At 46.2% G+C, this 19,558-nt stretch overlaps 1 protein-coding gene across 6 annotated transcripts in view; it reads right to left on the reverse strand.

Annotated features, from left to right (window-relative positions):
* The window catches only part of MBNL3 (muscleblind like splicing regulator 3), a 91,365-nt gene that overhangs the window by 49,756 nt on the left and 22,051 nt on the right, over positions 1 to 19,558 (reverse strand). For 4 of the 6 annotated variants that reach the window (XR_009275337.1, XR_009275336.1, XM_058814194.1 and 1 more), the window contains exon 1: positions 8,553 to 9,336. The exons of the other annotated variants lie outside the window; for them this stretch is intronic. Coding sequence is in view for 2 of the 4 variants with exons in the window: in XM_058814194.1 (XP_058670177.1) it covers positions 8,553 to 8,726 (174 nt within the window). In the remaining 2 variants the exon portion in view is untranslated. Of the gene's footprint in view, positions 1 to 8,552; positions 9,337 to 19,558 lie in introns of those variants that run through there. 6 annotated transcript variants of the gene reach the window in all.

Raw genomic sequence — 19,558 nt, forward strand, 5'->3', positions numbered from 1 at the left:
GGCTTCAGACAGAGGAGGTAAAAACACAGAGTTAGTGCTTAATAATCCCTGACTCCAGCATCCAGCTCCTCTGACAGTGGAGACATCAAGTAACCATGTCACTACAATCCTAAACCCAGGCCAAACACTAACCAGACGTTCAGAGAGCCAGATGCAAAAGCCAGGGCTCCCAAGAGATCAGCATTACTGTTGTGCCATGTACTTTCTGCTGTGTGGACAGCAGAAAGATTTTACTATCCTAACACATTAGCTATGGTTAAGCTGAATATTTTCACTGCCATTACAGAACAGGGGGCTTTCCTAACAGGCAGGCAAGATTACAGAACTAAGCATGTTTGATAGCTATTCCTTTGGAAGGAGCCAGGGTTTGAAATGCTTACTCAGTTAGGACACCTGTCTAAAACACCCAGAGTCTTGCTATTACAGCAGCTCAGCTACATTCAGCCTTCAAAGAAATTTTTTTTGTACTGCTCATGTGAGGTCAAAAAGTGCAATTAGGCACAGAGACCGACATTACAACACTTTGAAGCAGTTTGCATCATCACAAGGCTCTGAAAGGTGGTTTTCCAAATCCTTGGTCTTTCCCCTAATCAAAAGACTGTCATCAGACATGGCACGAGGACTGCAAGGGGTGAGGAAGGGGGTCAGTGCCTGGGTCCCTGCTGTTTTATGAACAGCAATAAAACAGTATTAATAAGCCAGAAGTAAAACTGTGCCTGTATGGGGCAACAATCACCCAAGGTCTTCAAAGCATTTATTTTAATACCAGCAAAACAGTATTTGTAGGGGCAGAATTTCAAAGAGCTCAGCTCCTCACTTGGAAATCTAACCACTTATTGAAATGCTCTGTGGGAGATGTCAGGCGATGGGCTCTCCAAAAAGCCTGGCACATCTTGTTTATATTTGTTTTAAAGCTTCTAAACAGCTCAATTACATAAAAGCATGTTACTGCACCCTCCTTCAGAAGGGTGAACCAAGTGGCAGAAAGCTATTGTCAGCTAAGGGATTACATCAAACTGATGCTATGCCACCGAGGAAATCCGCCAACTCCACATGCTCGTTCAGTCACTCCCCTTGAAGGCATCTTTCACCACCTTCTCTCCAGCTCACTTTGCTGGCCTAATGCAATCAGGAGCAGGAGAAGTCCCTAGGTGGTTTCACAGCCAAGCATCCTCTTTGCCCCAGACTGTCCAGGCACAGAGACCTGTAGGTTTGGTGCTCCTATTTCAATCCCAGTGTTAGCTACTGCTACACATCAGGGCTGGAAGATGTAATGTTTGAACTTCTTCCCTAGAAGAATTTGGCAGTGCCACATTTTGCAACATGGCACCATTTGAGGTGCCAGAGCTCACTGTACACACACACACACCCTTTTTGTGCTCCCTTGGCCAACTTCTGACTCACAGCAGGCAGAGCCAGCCATTTGCTATCTGGGCCCAGCACCTCATCTCCCTCCTCCCTGTGCAGAGGAAGCCCCTGGGGCTCACAGAGCATCCCCCTGCAGTTGTGCTGGGTCACAGAAATGGAGCTTGTGCTTGCAGATCCCAGCAGGCTTGCCAAGACTGCAAACTCAAGGTGTGCATGCAGAGAAACTCCCAAAAGCCAAAGGTGGCAGAGCAAACAGCTCTCCCCCTTTATGGACTGGCTGAGGTGACCACTTCCCATGCTCAAAACTCAATGCCACAGCTCACTCCAGCACAAGGAGCTCTTTGCTGCCCACAGGAACTCTACAGCACTTAAAATCGGGCTTAAGTACTTTGCAGAACCAGAATCTTGGTCTGGAGGGCTTTGCCCTTCAAACAGGAAAGCAAGCCTCAGGAGCAGGAGGTGGCATGCCAGGGCCAGTGGAACATTGCAATATGCCCATAAAAGGTTTCAAAATGTATCTGCTTAAGCACACACAGAAGCTCAGAATGGTTTAGAGTCAACATCCCAAAAGAATTCCTCTCCTGCTTTTTTAGGCAAGTGTGAGCAGCAGTCAGCACTTTACCATCATCTTCCCAACCAGAAAGCCAAGGTTACTCTTGGCTAATATTAATAATGTAAATGCTGCTGGCTTTACCCTTTGAGGATGGTGGTTTGCTCACACCACAGGGAGAAGAGCAAGGCAACATGAGCTGCAGGCAGGAGCAGGGGCCCTGCACTGCCAGGGCTGGCTGGTGAGGAGAGGAGAGGCTGGCAGCAAAACCCCACTGCTGAATTTGCTTGGCCCATCTCCATGAAGAGGCTGGCCTCCAAATTGTGGTCTGAGGACCAGTTTGTGGGCACAGCTCTGCTTTCCAACATGTACAAGGGGAAAAGCACATCAGTCTGAGGCACAAGGAAAAGCTGTAATCAATTAATCAGCTGCAAGAAGATGGACAAGGACGGTGTTCCTGTCCCTGCCTCTTGCACTGGGAGAGATTCCCAACTTACCAGCCTGTGCCTACACCTCTGCCAGCCTCTTGAACCTGTCCCAGAAACACCACACGAGACTGGCACTCACACACAGCCAACAGCAAAGGCATCTGCTCCTGTGTGGGCAAGCCCCCAGGAGAAATGTGGGGTCAGGAGGTCTGGGGCACAGATGGTGCTGTCCACCTACTGCACAGCAAATATACAATCACCAAATATCCACCCTCTGCAGGAATATGAGCAATGAGCTGAAAGAGAGCATCGCCCCAGGGTAGCACCAGAACTAGACTGTGCACCAGGAAACCTACAGGTATCTCACCTTTCTTGCCATGTTACCATAGATAACACCAAGTTTCACAAAGCACATGTCCTTGTAAATGTAAAGGCCAAGGCAGTGTTCCCTGCTGAGGCTGCTCAGACACAGAAAGACCTGGCAGGCACAAGGACATGGCCAACATCTTCACTCTCCTTAACACACCTCAAAGATCACCTCCTTGCTTTAGAGCACAGACAAGAATTCCTGTCAAGGACTCTGCCTTACACCTTTGCAAATGGCTGGCAATGAATAAGACCTCCCTGTCTATTGCTGTCCTTGCAGCACAGTCAGAGGTAACACCAGCCTGCTCCAGTTACAGGAGCTCATCACCCAGCAGCTCTGCAGAGAGCAGGACCATGGGAATTCCAGCTGCTGGATTTTGTATTCAGTGCCTAAGGCTCTCTGTCCTCCTCCTAACCCTGCCACAGTGGCAGCAACCACTGCTGCAACAGAGAAGCAAGGGGACAGCTCAGAGCAGCAACCTTCTAAACCATGACTGCAAAACCCACCAGAGGAGGCAATGGATAACACTAAACAAACCATACATGCTGTGCACAGATCTGTCCCACAGAAAGATCAGCTAGGCAGATTAAAGAAAGAAGGTGTATCCTTTCCCTGGAAAGCTGAACACACCTAGGGAGGTCACACATCATCTTCAGGCAAGCAGCCTTAACCCCACAGAGAGAATCTGCAGTGCAGACAGTGGGGCAGGCCTGGGAGATGCTCAGCACAGGTAGAGCCAGGTGAGCTTCTCCATCAGTGCTCTCCATGCCAGAGATGTGCCAAAAACCTCTGAAGACACTGGAGAGAGTACAGACAGCAAGTGTGCCAGTTAAATTCAACTGTGAAAACGTGGAGCTTGTTGTAACCTACAAATGAGAAGGGATCAGGCCTAAATTATTTTCTCCCACAAGCTCTCCTATTTTCCTTGAAATACCAATTTACTTCAGAGAGAAATACAAAGAAAAATATAGAAATTAACAGAAAAATACAGAGAAATAGTGTTAACAGTTTTTATACATAAAATTGAGTCTAAATACATTTTCCCCCACTTTAAGTTGTTTGATTTAAACAGTAGTTTTAAAAACTACTGATGGCATGCCATAAGACACATCAGCATCCAGACTGCTGCTGCAAATCTGCTGTTGCCACACAGGTAAGTGACTTAATGACCAAGGAAAAGTGGATGTTTGTCACACAGGTGACTTGGCTCAACACTGTTCTTGTGGAATATTTACATCTCCATTACACTGAGCTGAGACATGGAGTCGGAATGTCTCCAAAATTATCACTATGGCTTTGTTTGCTTTCTTCTTCCTCTCTAGAAGTGTAACCATATGCTAAGTTTAGTGGGTGTTTTTAGTTGTTTCTTAATTTGGAGTTTATTTAAATTAAAAAAAAATAGATTTGATTGCCAACCAGTAAGTCAGAAATAATTCTAGTCAAGTCAGCAAAAAAACAGGTACAAATTAGCATGAAAACTGTGAGGAACAGCCTCAGGTACATCAGTTTCAAGATCATGTAGTACATCCATTGCCCAAGCAGTGTGAACTTTTCAGATTGCCTTGGGATTTTGAATACTATTATGAGAGAATAACACTTCTTTTAGAAAATAGACAATTTAGACAAAATTACTTTTAACTTCTTTTTGTGCCTGTTCAGAGAAAACTTTTCACTTTTTTTTATAGAGTACTGCTTTGAAACATGCAATAGTTTAACAGTGTTTTTCACATTACACCTCCCAAAGTCAAAATTCATATTACTCAAATTTTTCACCCCACTGTTTTCCATCTCAAAATGCTCCCTGAAGCTTCAATTCACATTAACATTCAAAAAGAAAATTCAAAAACCCCTAAACAGCAAAAAGCACCAGCCCACACCTCACAAAGCTACATTTGTAAATTTTTTTAAACCTCAAGTCCTCAGTGCAATACCCAAACTGTGAGCAGTATAAATCAAAGCCTCTGTGAACACCTGATGTGCATTACCTACACATTTTTATATAACAGGTCACCATCTCCTAATGCCCCATCTCTCAGCTCTCTGCTCCATTAGTGACCAAAGATGATGCTTTTTTTTCCTTCCTGATAACACCAGAAACTGAAAACACAGCCAATGACTTGCTGGCCAGGAACTAAGAGTCAGACAAGCTCATATCCAGCCCTCCCGATCCAGCCTGAATAGCAAAGTTAATGACTTGATGAGCAGCCCACCAAAGTGACAAAACAAACCTTTGTAGGAATTGCCATGAGCCAGCAAAGCAGGTCCCAGTCCTTACAAAAAGCACTGCCTCTGCATGGCCAGTGCACACTGAGCCTGGAGAGAGGCAATGAAGGAACCCAGAGGCCACCCCAGTTCACAGGGATGACATGACATTCCTCTCCTTTGCTCACAACATCTCTGAGGTGCCACAGGACCTGCCTAGGAGGTACCAGAGAGCACTGGGCACTGACCAGCAGCCCCCGTGGTCCCTTCTGGAAGCAGGGTGGCCCAGCAGAGCCAGCTCTTGGGCCTCTGGATTGCCCTGCAATCAAGCAGTGCAGACTCTCCTGCCATTCGCACAAATTAATTCAGAGAACACTGCTTCCAGAATAACAAGGAGGGGTGCATGAGTAGAGTGAGAGCTCTCTTGGCATCTGATTCAAATAGCAGCTTCTTGCAAGGAACTATTTTTAAGTTTTGTATCAATCTGCTTGAGAAAGGTTCCTTCTGCTGCCTACAAATGTGCAAACTCCCCCTTCGAAGAAACACAGCTCAGGACAGCAAGACCCAGCCTAGCACTCTCAACCTAATCAAGACCAGGTATTTCACAACCAAAGCATTGCACAACACACAACGTTCCTGCAGAGCATGTTCTGGTGACCCCCACCTGAGCATCAGTGAGGGCCCCCATTCATTCAATGAGTCCTGCGTGTTCTTCACAAGATTACAGGTAGCACACAGTTAGTTACCCGTGAAACAACCGGCACTGAGGCACTCTGACTGCTTCTGGAAGCATCACTGCTTTTTCCACTGCATCAGGCATGGAACTGCTATAGGAGATTAAGAAAAAAGAGGGAAAAGGGCAATTCAGTAAGCTCTGGATGCTGCACATGACCTGACCAGTGAGGTGAAACCATTGTTTGCTGGGTTATCAGAAGTTCCTGTATGAAGGCATTGTTCAAGCTTAAGAGGTCTGTGAGAGAAAAAAAACAAGCAACAGCAGCACACAATGGATGCAGATAAGCAACGTCTGAACAAAGCCCTGGGCGGCTGCAAGACAACGGGAAAACTTATTAGCCACAAGCATCCTATATCCTGCCTGCCATAAAGCAACGCAGATGTTCTGCTAATGCAGGGTGTGAAAAGACGAGAGCACTAAGCAGCCATTGAGCCCTCCACGGGAGAGAGGGTCGGTGTTCCACAGCTGTTGGGCACAAAAACATCCTCAGGATGGGCACAAAAGGCCTTTTACAGGGTCTGAGAATGTATCACCTCTCTGGTGACCTGTATGGGCGGCCACACTCATAGCCATGAGCTCCTCAAGACCACTGCAAACAGTGCTTTGCAAGCCCAGCTCTGGCCCAGGAACAGAATGACCATTGTTCGAGGGTTTGGTCCCCAGGGGGGTTATTTCCACTGGGAATGCATGGCCTTAGACATGCCCACACCCAGGCTGCAGCATGGGGACCACAGCCCTCCATGGCACAGGGAAACTCTGACCACAGCCCTCCGTGGCACAGGGAAACTCTGACCACAGCCCTCCGTGGCACAGGGAAACAGGGCTCTGTCCTGGGAGCTGCTGGGTCCATGGGGCTGAAGGAAGTGCTCCAAGACCCACTGTATTGCCTGCCCCATCACCTCTGGCCAAAGTGCTCTGCACAGTCAGACCTCTCCTCAAGTACTTCCCAAAGACAGAGCTGTCAGCCCTCCACGAGGCTTTCCTAAGTCCAAAAAACCTGTTCTCTGGAAAATTCAGGCCACTTAACCAGCACATACTGGGCATTGCTACTGTGTCATGAGGAAACAGCAACCAGAACGTCATTTACCAGCCAGTTACACAGGAAACACTCTGAGCTGTAGGAGATCACACCCTACTCCTTCCCCTGGGTTTTTTGTCCTTGTTGTTTTCTCAACATGGGGTTCCCCATCCCATCCCCACTGCTGAAGTGGGAGAAGTGTTTGCTCATTCCAGTGGGTGGGATTTGAACCCAGCTGCCCATGGGCTCGGTCCTGCTATGCAGAGAGGGGCTGGCACAGCTGGGTGTGCTGAGGAACTGCACTGCCAACAGCACCCATGGGGACGTGTCACACATGGGGTGACAGCACAGCTCAGAGCCCAGCCAAGCTGAGTGGCTGCACAGGGGCACCTCCCCAGGATGCTGCAAACACCAGCAAGGGGCACAAAACTACCCTCCACAGCCCTCCTTTCCATTCACAAATATACACTATAAAATATGAACATAATAATCTCTTCATTAAAAGTATCTGCACTGCCACTGGCTACAATTCAAAAGTTTCAATGGCATAAAGAACAAGATTTGTTCCCCCTTTCAATAAAAAAATATTTGTCTCTCACTGTCAGCAAACCAGCAATGTAAATGAACATTTGAAAGTCACTGTATAAGTAAAGAGTCATTTCACATAATCAGATTAAAAAGAGAAAACTGAATGCAAACAGAAAACTTGAGCTTCTTGGAAAAAGAGAACAGAAATGAAAACATGAAGAAGCCACTAACAGGAACAAAATGGGTAAACCAGTGTTAGTCCAGATCCAGTCCTGGTCTGAACCTCTACATATATAACTCTACCAGTTCTGTTACTCATTATGCTCATAAAAATAAACACAAATCTTTTCAAGCAATAGTTGAAGTTCAAGAGAAAACTTATAAGATTATAAAATTTTCCAGACTCTTTCTAGAAATTTTAACAGGTTGATTACTTTGGTCAAAACATTAAACACAATGTCAAGAATTCTCATCTGCTATCAGTTATCCATATGGTCTCAGAGTAAAAAATACTTTTGAGGAGTCATACATTTGGAAAAAAGAAAAAAAGTGGATCTTCCCTTCCCAAGAACCATGGTAAAGTGAGGCCAGAAAGAGATGCCCACATCCCCCTCCTGTGAGCTCCTCCACTCCTCCCTGACTCACAGTCCAGCTCTTTGGTATTTCTGAAAGTCATCCCTGGAACTCCAGCAGGGACAAGCCACCAAGAGCTATTTACTGCCTCCAAATTTGACTCTGCAAGGATTAAGCACCAACCTCAAGGCTCAGCCATAGCTCCAACAGGCCTGGCAGAGCCACTGAGTTTGTGTATCCAAAGCCGAAAGCACTTCCCCAATGACCATTTCTGGAAATGTTGTTGTCCAAATATTTTGGCTGGTCCTCATCTACAGGATAACCTTAAAGTGCATTTGCAACTCTGTCTCCAGGAAATACATGTAAAGCTGATTCATTATCTTAAAATGCTGCTTTCATTTTTGCTCATTAAAAACACATTTCAGATCCCTGCACAAAATGCACAGCTGACGTGATCCGGACATTTAAAACTGGATTTCAGTTCTCTCTACTCGTCTTATTTCATTTGCTGCCCACAACCTGTGTTCTGTTTCAGGGACAGCTATATCAGACCCGAGCTATCACTCAAAAAGACCTGGATAAAATCCTCTCTCCCTGCAATACCTGGCACTCCAGGCAATGGCACCCCAAGTCAGACTCAGCCTAGATTTCAGGAGCAGCATCCTCCCTGCAGACACAGAGCAGCAAAAAGCGCTTCTGCACATCCCACACCCCTGCCTGAGCCACTGGGAAGGGAAAGAAAAACAAGGCAGCTTAGGCAATGCACGCGTTCCAGTCCTCACCTTTAGGGAGTCAAAGCAGGCAATAACTCGACCATTTTCCACATGGCAACTCCGTGACGGATGGGCGAACTTGCACTCTGCATCAGACCGAGAACAAGTCCCTCTCTGAAACTCTCGACACACTTCTAACGTCAGCCATTTTGTATCACGAACCAGGGACACGTTTACAGCCATATTAAAAAACAAAAATTAAAATGCAAGCAATCGCACCCTTCCTCAGGGTAAATGTTTACTGCTGATCTTCTTTTTTCTTCTTTTTTTTTTTAAAAAAAGGGTAAAAAAGTGAATTCAAGTTAAACGTGAAGAAATAACTAACTTGTTGCTTTGGTAAAACTCCTATTCATCAGCACTTAGGTTTTCATTTAAGTCAAATCGTGTTTCTTTAAACAAGAATTAAACATAAAGCCAATCATAAAATAGAAATCTTATCAGAACAACTGAAAATCAAATTAGAGGCCAGCTCCTAAAAGTGCAATTGTAGAAGTTAAAATACAAGTGTTATATTTTGTGCCACTGCCAAAGTTACTTGCAAATAACTGGCAGACTTTCAAAAGAATTCTGTGCTCTCCAGTTAATGGTTTCAATTATTCTTGCAAAAAGCATATGCTGCTGGCAGCACTTCAGTTTGTGGAATGGTCTCGGTCCTTGGGGAGAAAACTTCGAGTTTGTATTTTTTTTTTCCTTCTATTTCTTGCTTCTAAAAATTATGGTTCACGAGCATCAAAACAGGCAAAAGGATGTCTGATTTTTTTTTTCCCTCTTTCTTTTCTTTTAAATATTTGCTACATAGTCGGGGGAAGGAAAAAAAATAAAATGGCTGAGCAAACTGCGTGTAAATGGGGAGCAAAAAAAAAAAAAAAAAAAAAAAAAAAAAAAAAGGGCAAGGCTGGAGGAGCCGCCGCCGTCAGGGCACGGACTGCAAGCAACGCCGAATTAAACAGAGAGGGGGGCGAGGGGCAGAGAGAGGCAGCCCTAGACAGAAATCCAAGCAGCGGTGGCTTCAGGAAAGGCACTTTTCAGCAACCTGCAGGAAAAAGAGAAATAGAATCAGCCAGGAGCCTGCAGCCCCGCTCGGGCGGGCGGGCGGGCGCGGGGCGGCGCCGGCGGCCATTGCGGGCACGGGGGCACTGCCCGCGCCGCGCGGCGCATGGGAGGCGGCGCCGGCCAATGGCGCTCGCCGTTACAGCAGCACTCGCGGGCAGCCGACCAATAGCAGAGCCCGTTTCATAGCGCCACGGTGAGCGCCGCAGCCTCGGGACCCTCAGGGCCAGCCCCGACTCCACAGCGGCGGGGGCTGTGCCCCACAAGCCCTCCCGGAATACCGGGGAATACTCTGCTCTACAATATTATTTTTAAATTAACATTAACTAGCCCACCCCTTTTTTGTAGGAAACGTTGAGGCAGGAAGAGCAGCCGGTGGCTGTGTTACATGCCGGGCTCCTGCTCAGCCCTTCCGAGGTGTTCCATCAAACCATGCCCAGCGCGGGGCTGCTCCTGCGATGGCTCTGGAGACAAACGGCTGGCTCGCAGCCGCTCCTCCATGGATTCAGAGCTACAAAACTAAGAGCAAACCCGACGGGGAAACCTAAGCCACACACACACACACACGGAAAAAATTAACTCATTGCTCACAGCTGTAGTTTTCCACCAGACCAAAGGCAACTCGGAATTACTCTGACTCCAGCAACTCGTGTTATACAACAAACAACTTTCAATGCATTCCAGTTGAAGGCTTCCTTGGCATCCACCAAAATGTTAAGCTGTCTCTAGAGTCCCTCATTCTAATATTAGCTGTACCATTGCCGCCTGATAGGATTGGGCTGTTTCCAAGTTCCCAAAATCCAGCCCTTTATCTTCCTAAAGTACGAGCGTCCACTTTTGCAACATTTGACAGGCGCGGGATGTTGCCTGTGTGACTGCTATTAAGATTTCGAGCTTTCGTAGGAGAAGAGCCTTCAAGTACAAAAAAAGGAAGCTTAAATTCCTCTTTCATTATTGGTGTGTTATTGCAATTACACTGATCAGTAACTGAAACCTACTGGAGCTGGAAACAATGGAAACAATGCTACCAAGGAAGAAGTGTGGGAAGAGGCTGTCATCGGCAGCAGGGGGTGGGGCACAGAGGCTGTTTGATTCACAGATCGAATAATTTCAATTTAGAAAAAACAACACTCGTTAAACCTACACTGCAAGTACTTTCTAGGCTTAATTAGACTCAAGTTGATAACAAAACCTGCCCAGATCCCTGCAATCCAGCTTGAGGCATCATCACGAAGCTTGGTTTGACCCATGCTTCTGGAGGGACCTTTGCATTTTTGCACATCAGGTGGGGAACAGACACTGCAAACATCATATTTGTTAAGTGTGTTTTAAACTTCAAAGAGAAGGAAAAAAGGCACACCTAACCATGCTCGTGTCTTTTGGGTTTTGTAAAGAAGAGCTGCTCTAAATCAATTCCAATTTTGCAAACAGGGCAAATTTACACAGGAATCCCATTCACTGATATGTGGGCTCCCTGTTCATATGAGCTCAGAAAGCAAAAGAGAGGAAAAGATGGGCAGAAACCTTCTGCAGGGAGCTAAGGACTAGCTGGGTGCAGCTCTTAAGAACGAGCTAGAACAGGTCAGATATGGGTGGGGATTAGAAAGAATGCGCTCTCAGAAGTTGTTCTGAGAAGACTGAAATACAACCATCTTGTGGATTAAGTGCCTATTCCACAGCTTCAGACTCCCAATTGAAGTGAGGGTCTCTTAATGCTGGGGATAGAATATGATGGGTCTGACTTAACACACAGTTACACCAAACACCAAGATGTCCAAACAGTGTAGTAACATTTCAGTGTAGTAACATTTGCCCTTCCCAGCCCCTGAACCTCAGGAAATCCCAGTGTAACAAACCAAATGTTGATCTTGCTCTCAAGCCATGCAGCTCAGGATCACACACAGGTACATGGCTGCACTAAACTGCTCAGTCCTCAAAATGAAGGGCATCACGTTAATGAAAGCTAAATCAAATGAATTCTACAAAACATTAAACTACAAATATCAAAACATTCAGACACATGTAACATGGTGGATATTTTTCCTTACAACTCCTGGAGGAAGAAACAAATCAACTGATGGAAATTGCCCCTGCACCACACCCTGCAGAAGGGCACACTCATCTGTGCAACATTCAAAAGACAAGAAATTTTCTGTGCCGTGGAAACAACCCCACCTCCCTGCAGAAGGATTGACTCATCTCAGGCCCTGGCACTAGAGCTCCTGTACTGGAAGGATCCAAATTAATGAATGTATTTTTCATACCGCAATTCTGCAGCCTGCAAAGCACCTGGCAGAGCGCTGCAGCAGCACACACACTGCCCCATCACTTGTTTGCTGGGCACTCAGGAGAGCAGTTAAGCACATGCTTAACTCTAAGCACGCCAACAGTCTTTCTGGAAAGAAAATCTGAAGCATGTACTTAAGTGCTTTGCTGAATCAAGGCCTAAACAAATGAATCTGCTTCACAGGTTTGTCAGGACTGGGAGGGCAGCAAGCACAGGCAGCAGCCATCGTGCTTCGGCTTACATGACCACAGCCCAGAGGAGCACGAGTTAGGCTTTTCTGCAAGTCAACAAATACAGTTCTGTCAGTGTTTGGATTGCTGCAAATCCCTCTCCGTGTGGTCACGGGGAAGGCTGCAAACGCATGCATGCAGGGCTGACATCACAGCAAGCGCTGCACTCTGCTGCAGCGAGGCTCCCACGCACAGCCCAAGGACAGCACACCTCACCAGGAACCTGCCACAGACAGCACACAGCTCCAGCTCTCCAGGTTCCAACTCCTGGCAGCAAACAACTGTTCTCACCAGAATGCACCCTTACAATTCCCTTGTATTACACTTTTTTGGGGATGGAGGATGTGGGGTGGCTGGCATTTTATTCCCTTTGTTCTCCTGTACATTTCAAATAAAAGGAATTTTAAAAAAAGCATGCATGCCAAAACCAACATACAACCTACAAGGATTAAAAAGTAGCTCCAGAAATCAGGGGCTTTGTTAGTGTGCAGGAAATACAACAAAGGGTAGGTGCTGCCTTTTGAACCCTTCCCAGCAAGCCAGATCTGTCTGGCAGGGCTCAGCTCCTCCACTACCAGATGAGCCAATCTCATTTCAACCGCATCAAAGCTGGAGAAAGCAGCAGAGCTGAGAGAAAAGCCTGTGGCCTTTATCCCTGTAAAGAAACTACAATATCCCTGAAGTCTCTGCTCCAGGGCCACTTGCTGGGTCAGGCTCTAATTGCCTGAGCTGCAGGAGGATGGGGCTTGCTCCAGATGTCAGCCCCAGCCTTACACACACCAAAGTGCAGGGGAACAAGGGCAGTCTGAGGAGCAAAGGTCACAGCAGGGCTTGCCTCTGGCGGGACTAGGATGCCCTGACTGCTCGAGGTAACACGAGGACGAGCGTATTGCACTTGACGCTTGAATTCCTCCTGCTTGCCACGAAACTGATCCCCTTCCACTGACAGCCCCCATGGATGTCAACTTGTGAGGACACTTCCTGACAGCCGAGTTCAGAAATGGTAATTTATGTGACAGGACGGATTCGAGCAGCTCCCAAGTGTAAATGATGCTATTTAAAAGAGATTTTTTTATTCTTTTTTCTCCTTTTTTTTTTTAAGAAAAAATGACTCAGTAGAAGTGCCAAGGTGGGTTCCTCATTTACTGTTTTTCAAGGATTTCTGGGTCACAACTGCTCAGTTGGGAAACAGAAATGCTGTTGCCTTAACTCATAGTCCAGTAAGAACAGCAGCTATTCCCTCAGCCTGAAGAGGAACAGGGATACTGCAGACACACTGGAGTTTTTCCAAGGTAAGTTCCAGCCGTGCCCATTTTTTGTCATATGCAATGCTGTCCATGCTCCTCTTCCACTCAAACCACAGCAGGTGACCATGGAACTGAGGACTGGCTCTCCTGAGTCCAAGCTCAGCCCTACACTGCCAGGCTGCAGTGTGCTTTACCTGGTTTTGCAAGTTATGGTAAATGAAAATTCAGACCCATCATGGATGGATGGATGGATGGATGGATGCCCTCGGGGCACAGCAATAGAGAAATTGTGCTGGTAAAATCAAGATGTCCAATTTTATGCCAATTCCACTAAAACTAAATATTACTATTAATGTTCACTGAGTGTCTAGATACTGTCAGAGCCCAAAAAATACTTTAGTCTATGGGTTTTCCTCAAAGCACTAAATTCAGCTGGCAGTACAAATGCCACACTCACTCATCAGTCCTTGCACCTTTGAGATGATTCTGTAACTTGGTGTGCCTACCACCACATCCTTGATAAGCCAGAACAGGAACTCCTCACCCAAACAGCAGTGAGATGTTTCCATTATCAAACAATCCTCCAAATAAACACAGTGTTTTTGGAAACACTGCAAGGCAAAGAGAAATGGGAGGAATGAAAATAGCACACTGAACTGTTTTGTTCTGAAAGAGAAAGAAAACTCTGTGGAGAATACCACCACCCATTCAACAGCCTTGCTTTCTCTTCCACTTTCATAGCAAGTAGTAAAAAACACATGAAACTATATCCTTGCTTATCAAAGGAACCAAAAAGTTATAGTCAAAGGCAAGGTTTTACTGAAAACTGTTCTAGTGTTACATTTATTGGCAGTGATGCATGAGTTAAGATAGTGCACATTTCCAAGTTAGTGAGGAGGTGAAACAAAAAAGTTTAAAAATCTTCATCTAGGGTCTACCAAGCCAGGAACACAGTGACATTAGCTGAGTTGGCTGACATCAGAGAGGTTCATTTTGGGCCTCAGAAAAGCCCATGACAAGGTAGGTGCTATCACCATTGGATCACAAGGCTTTACTTGGGACTGATGCAGAAGTGCAGCTTCATGACAGCCAAAGAAACCACAAAAATAACCCCCATAAAGTCCAGGCATGGATCCTCCTTTGCTGAAGCACCAATGGCAGTGCTCTTTCCCTACCTCACATAAAGCACAGCAGTGCTCAGATTCCCACAGACACGACTCCTCTGCAGGTGGAACAGTGACAGTTTGCACACAGCGGGGCTGAGCGCTGGCACCGGAGCCATCCCAGCAATGGCAGCTTCTCAGGGCTCCTCAGCGCTTGTGCCCTTAATGGGCTGCAGTGTCAGGACCAAAAGAAGGTCAATTTATTTTCTGTCACCTGCAAGAGGTATTTTTGCTTTCAAATTAGAAAATAATCTTCTATTTTTTGCTCTGGCCCGCATACTTTAAAACAAACACTTCGGGGACACAGCAGACACTTTGAATATTTCCTTTGTGAACATTCTGTACCTGGACACTTTCTCCCTCAGGGAGCAGTTTACTTAATTTAAGGTAGACCTTTACAGCTAAAAGAAAATAAACCTCCTTTTGTTCTTCTACCAGTTACTCAGAAAAAGAGCAAGTTTCCTCTACCATGGGCATGCATGAAAAGTTTCTGTTCAAGGTCTAATCACAGATGTTGGGGGCCGTGAATCACCAGGGGTCACAACGTGTGCCAAAAAGTCAACTCAGCTCCAAGCGCCGTCTGTTCAGAACAGGATGGCAGAACCCAGACAGAAATAATAAACCCACACAAGCAAAACAACCCCCAATGCTGCTGTAATGGAAAAGCCTCATTTTCAGGACATAAACTCACTACAGAAGTGACAGGGTGGATGTTTGGGCATGCAGGTACCACACAAACCTGTGCTGAAGGAACCACTAACACTTGTCCTTCTTCCCTCACACTCATTCTGCTGGCTTAGGGCAGCAGTGGCCTTGGGAAAATGGATCATGCATCACTGGCCTCTGGGTGCTTCCCACTGCTCTGAGCTGTCCTGACACAACCTCAGCATTCTCTTACATGCTGAGGTGGGCAACTGAAAAAAACAAAGAGGGGAGGAAAGGAAAATATGCAAAATAAAGTGGCATGAGGGAAGGAAGCCCTTCATTGCAGAGAAAAAGAATGTACAAATGCAGGGAACTTTATCCTCCCTTGTGTACATGCAATTCTCCACACTTACACCCTGAAGCAAACAATCACAGGAAAAATTAATGCTGAGTTTAAGGAAGTATGGAAAAAATTCCTTTGTTTTTGAAATCTACCATTCTTCAATGTGCGCTATGGTGCTCCTATTCTCTCAGCCACCTGAAATCTTTGGTCTGTTTTCCTTCTTCCTGAACCCTCAACTGTTCTTGTCCACCAAAGTTCAGGGAACTCCTCTCCCCTTCACTCCTACAGGATTAGTTCCAAAATGCTTCCACAGGCAAATGGCTGGGAGTTATTTCTCACTATCTGCTGGGGATTTCTAAGCCAAAAACGCACTACAAAAACATTGTAGTTTAAGGAGCTTTTTTGTTTATTTGTTTGTCTTTGAACAAAGTCACAGAAGCTGCTGTGCTGGACCCACACACGTGCCTTGGCAGAACAAATACCTTTCCATAGGGTGTTCCAGGGCAGCATGCACTGCGGTGCTTCAAAGGGAACTTCCCCCTCTTTCACTAAATAGATTTGTTGTTAGAATAACCACACGTGCACAATTCTGTTCTTTTGGGCTTTTGATTTTCTGCCATCAGCTTATTTGGAGCCAGTGAGAGGTCAAGACCCCTTTCATACTCCAGCTCTCTACTAGCATTGATAGTGATCCACTGACATCCCCCCTGTGGGATCTGGGGGATGCTCTGCTGATCACAGGCAGCCTAGTGGGAGTTTTGCTTGACTAAAGCCATCACCAGTAAGAGACATATGGAGAAGGATGCTCCCTTTTATTAGGACCTGCCTGGCAAATCCCTTCTGGCCTCCTACATGAGGGAACTTCCCAGTGCAGAGGGCCAGGGACCCGCCCTACAGCGGGTGGCTGACCCGAAAGGAGCATTTCCTCTGCAGTGCAGAAGCAGCTACTGCACTTGCTGTGAGACAGTGCTAAAATCCTCTCCAGTGCCAGCACCGCTTGGGAGGGGTTAGGACCACAATTACACCAGCTGCAAACACAAAAGAAAAGGGAAAAAAAAATTGTTGGCAGGGATCTCTGGAGGTCAGCTAATCCAAACCCTGTCTCAAAGCACAGCCAGCTTCAGAGGTGGATGCTTCCATATCCAAGCACAAAGAGAGCTGTCTCATACAAAGAGAGCTCAATTGAGTCAAACAAATTTGCAGAGGAGACAGGAAAGGCCAAGGCTCATTAAGGCTTGTTCCCCACCACGTAATCGTAAGAAATAGGATCAAGCAGATGTATCCCACAATCTATCTGATTATCCTACTCAGTGTTCAAGAAACCCCCAAGGTCCTTGCCAATCAGGTGAGTGTCTGCGTGTGTTTGGGACAGCTGAGGGGAGGGAATGCTTTTACCCAACTGCCCTTCCCAGGATTCTGCTGACAGGAACGACCTACAGGTATCTCCTAAGCTCCAAGCATGATCCTAGCCCTCAAGACAGGCAATATACTCTGTCAAGCAGGAGAAAAACAGAAACAGGAGCCCAGCCCAGCCATTTACTGTGCTGCAGAGGCAGCCTGGGACTTTCAGGAGATGTGTTCTATACACAGAGGAGACCAACCCAGGTCTGGTGCTTCATAGGTACCTCTGCCCATGCCCACATACTTGTGCTTGGAAAATTCCCACTCCAGACTTCTCAATCACAGAGCCTTCTGCTCAAAGAGACAGTTTTTCTCCAAGAAAAAGGCACACTCCCTGCAGGTTCCATATCATATCTTCTATAAGTACATATATGCTCCTACAAACACTACAGCTGAAGGCACTTCAGTGTTAACTGCCCTACCTGGTCACCACAGGCCTGCAGAAAGAGGAGACAGCATTTGGACTGTGGTTTGAATTCTTTCTCAGCTGGAAGAATTCAGAGAAAACAAAAAAAGTTTTTCTTTTAACATTCTTTGTACTGAGCACTTGGATAAGCCATAAGTAAGTTGGCAGTGAACCAGTTTGGTACAAACACAGCACACCAGAACACAATGCAGTCATCACAAAGCCACTGCTCTGGGCCAGACAGTAATTTTCCCCTTCTCACAGGGCAGGGCTCCAAAGTCTTTGTGCTCCTACATTCGAGTCCATCTGAGTTACATGATGTGTTAAAAATGAGACTCATGCACAATAGGGAAAACACCTATCATTTAGGGGCTACGTGGAAAGGAATACATGAGCACAAAGGTACTCAAAACATTTCTCAAACAATTCAGGACTTGAGGAAGTAAAGCCTTGACTTATTTCTCAACTCAGAACTCTAACAGCATCCTCAGGCTGCAAATCAAATATGCAATGACAGAAGGAGACTGAAAGGCTGGTAACAAAAGCATCCAATGTATTTACAATATTTTCTTTCAGAATTAAAATAAAGAAGTTAGAACATGTAGGAAAGCAGGAAAACCAGACATAGTGGCAACTGAGAGTATATTTTCCACTTCCATATACCAGTAAAAATCCAGACCAGCCTAGTCCCGAACCCCAAAGGCATTATCATTGCACAGGTAGTCATCATTTGGACAGGAAAGATGCTCTACTGGGACCCTGGAAACAGGGGCTCAAACTCTGCTGCAGCCAGAGGTGCCACAAGTGACAAGTCACTTAATCCCTCTGCAAAGGGGGGTTGTTACTTCCTCATCTCTCAGTGATGTCTGGCAGATAAAACACAGGAACTGCAATCAGGCATAAAGAAACTGCTGCGGTAAAGGCTGCACAAGCAGCAGATGAACAGATCTGTTTCAGACCCCACAGCCATTACAGAATGAAGCAGGATAGAGGAGAGAGAGCAGAAAGCATGCACATGCACAGAGATCTGCCCCATTAATCCAGCAGGCTGCAACAGGATGAAAGGCACGTCAAACAATTCCAATCCTGCTTGCGCAGCAGCAAACACCCTCCCAGAATGCAAGGGAGGCACTGCTGTCATACTTACAGGGCAGCAGCCAAACCAAAAGGTACCTCAAGGTCTAAGGGCTAGTTCTGGCACCATACTTTGGCACCAAGCACCACTCACTCTATTCTCTGTCCAGTGCCCCAGTGGGAAACAGGGCTTAGGGGTGCATGCAGAGAGAAGCCAGCACAGTTAAGCCCTAAAAAAGGCAAGAGGAAGTCAAAATCACCCTTGAGGCACTTCCCAAGCCATTCAGAGTTAGTGTGTTGGCCTCTCCTCCTTCCATGCACCCCAAAATCTGTTATTCATTACTCTTCATCTCACTGCCAGGTGGATGAATCAACTTTTCAGGGACTGAATATCCTCTGTTTTCCCTTACATGCCTGAGTCATTGACACCAACTGAAATCCTCAGATCTTCAATTATCTCATTACCCTCTTGCATCTGTAACACCACAACCTGTAACTCCTCTCCCCCTGGAAGTCTTAGTGACCTGAATTATTTTCAATTTCCCCCTTAATGCCTGTGGGCATGCTTTTCTTTAGAAAGCATCTGAATCAGCATGAAACCTCTGAATCAAAACCAGGAGCCCAAGAAGGTGGGCAGATGTACAGATGAACAGTGTCTTCCATGTGCCCCACTCTTCCTGCCAGCAGTCTGCAGCTCCCAGCCACATGCAAACACACAAGAACCCACCCCTGCCTGGATGGGTGCCTGTCCAACCTGAATTTTAAAGTTGGCAAAAAAATCCCAAGTAGGGTTATATTCCATTAAACCTTGAGCACACACACTGAACCACTATCCATTAATGTACTCCTGTCCCCTCACCCAAGAGAAGGAGCTTGGGTGATGGCAGAGGGAAGATGGGATAGATGGCAAGTGAAGTCTTTGCTTTAATTGGCTGCTGTTAAGAACATTAGAAGGATGTTTGAAGGAGAATGATTATGGGCAGAGTGCAGAGGAGGTAATCAGAGATGTCCAACAAACTGAATTTATGATGTGGCTTAGCAATCCATCACCTGGCTATCATTCCCATGTCCACGCACATACATAAGCCTCAAAATACATTTAGCTCAGAGGGTCTGGAAAAAAGAGGCTTTTCTTGTAACCCCAGCTAACAGTACTTTGCTCCTTATAA

Source organism: Ammospiza caudacuta, chromosome 14 (genome assembly GCF_027887145.1).
Source record: "Ammospiza caudacuta isolate bAmmCau1 chromosome 14, bAmmCau1.pri, whole genome shotgun sequence".
Lineage (NCBI taxonomy): Eukaryota > Metazoa > Chordata > Aves > Passeriformes > Passerellidae > Ammospiza > Ammospiza caudacuta.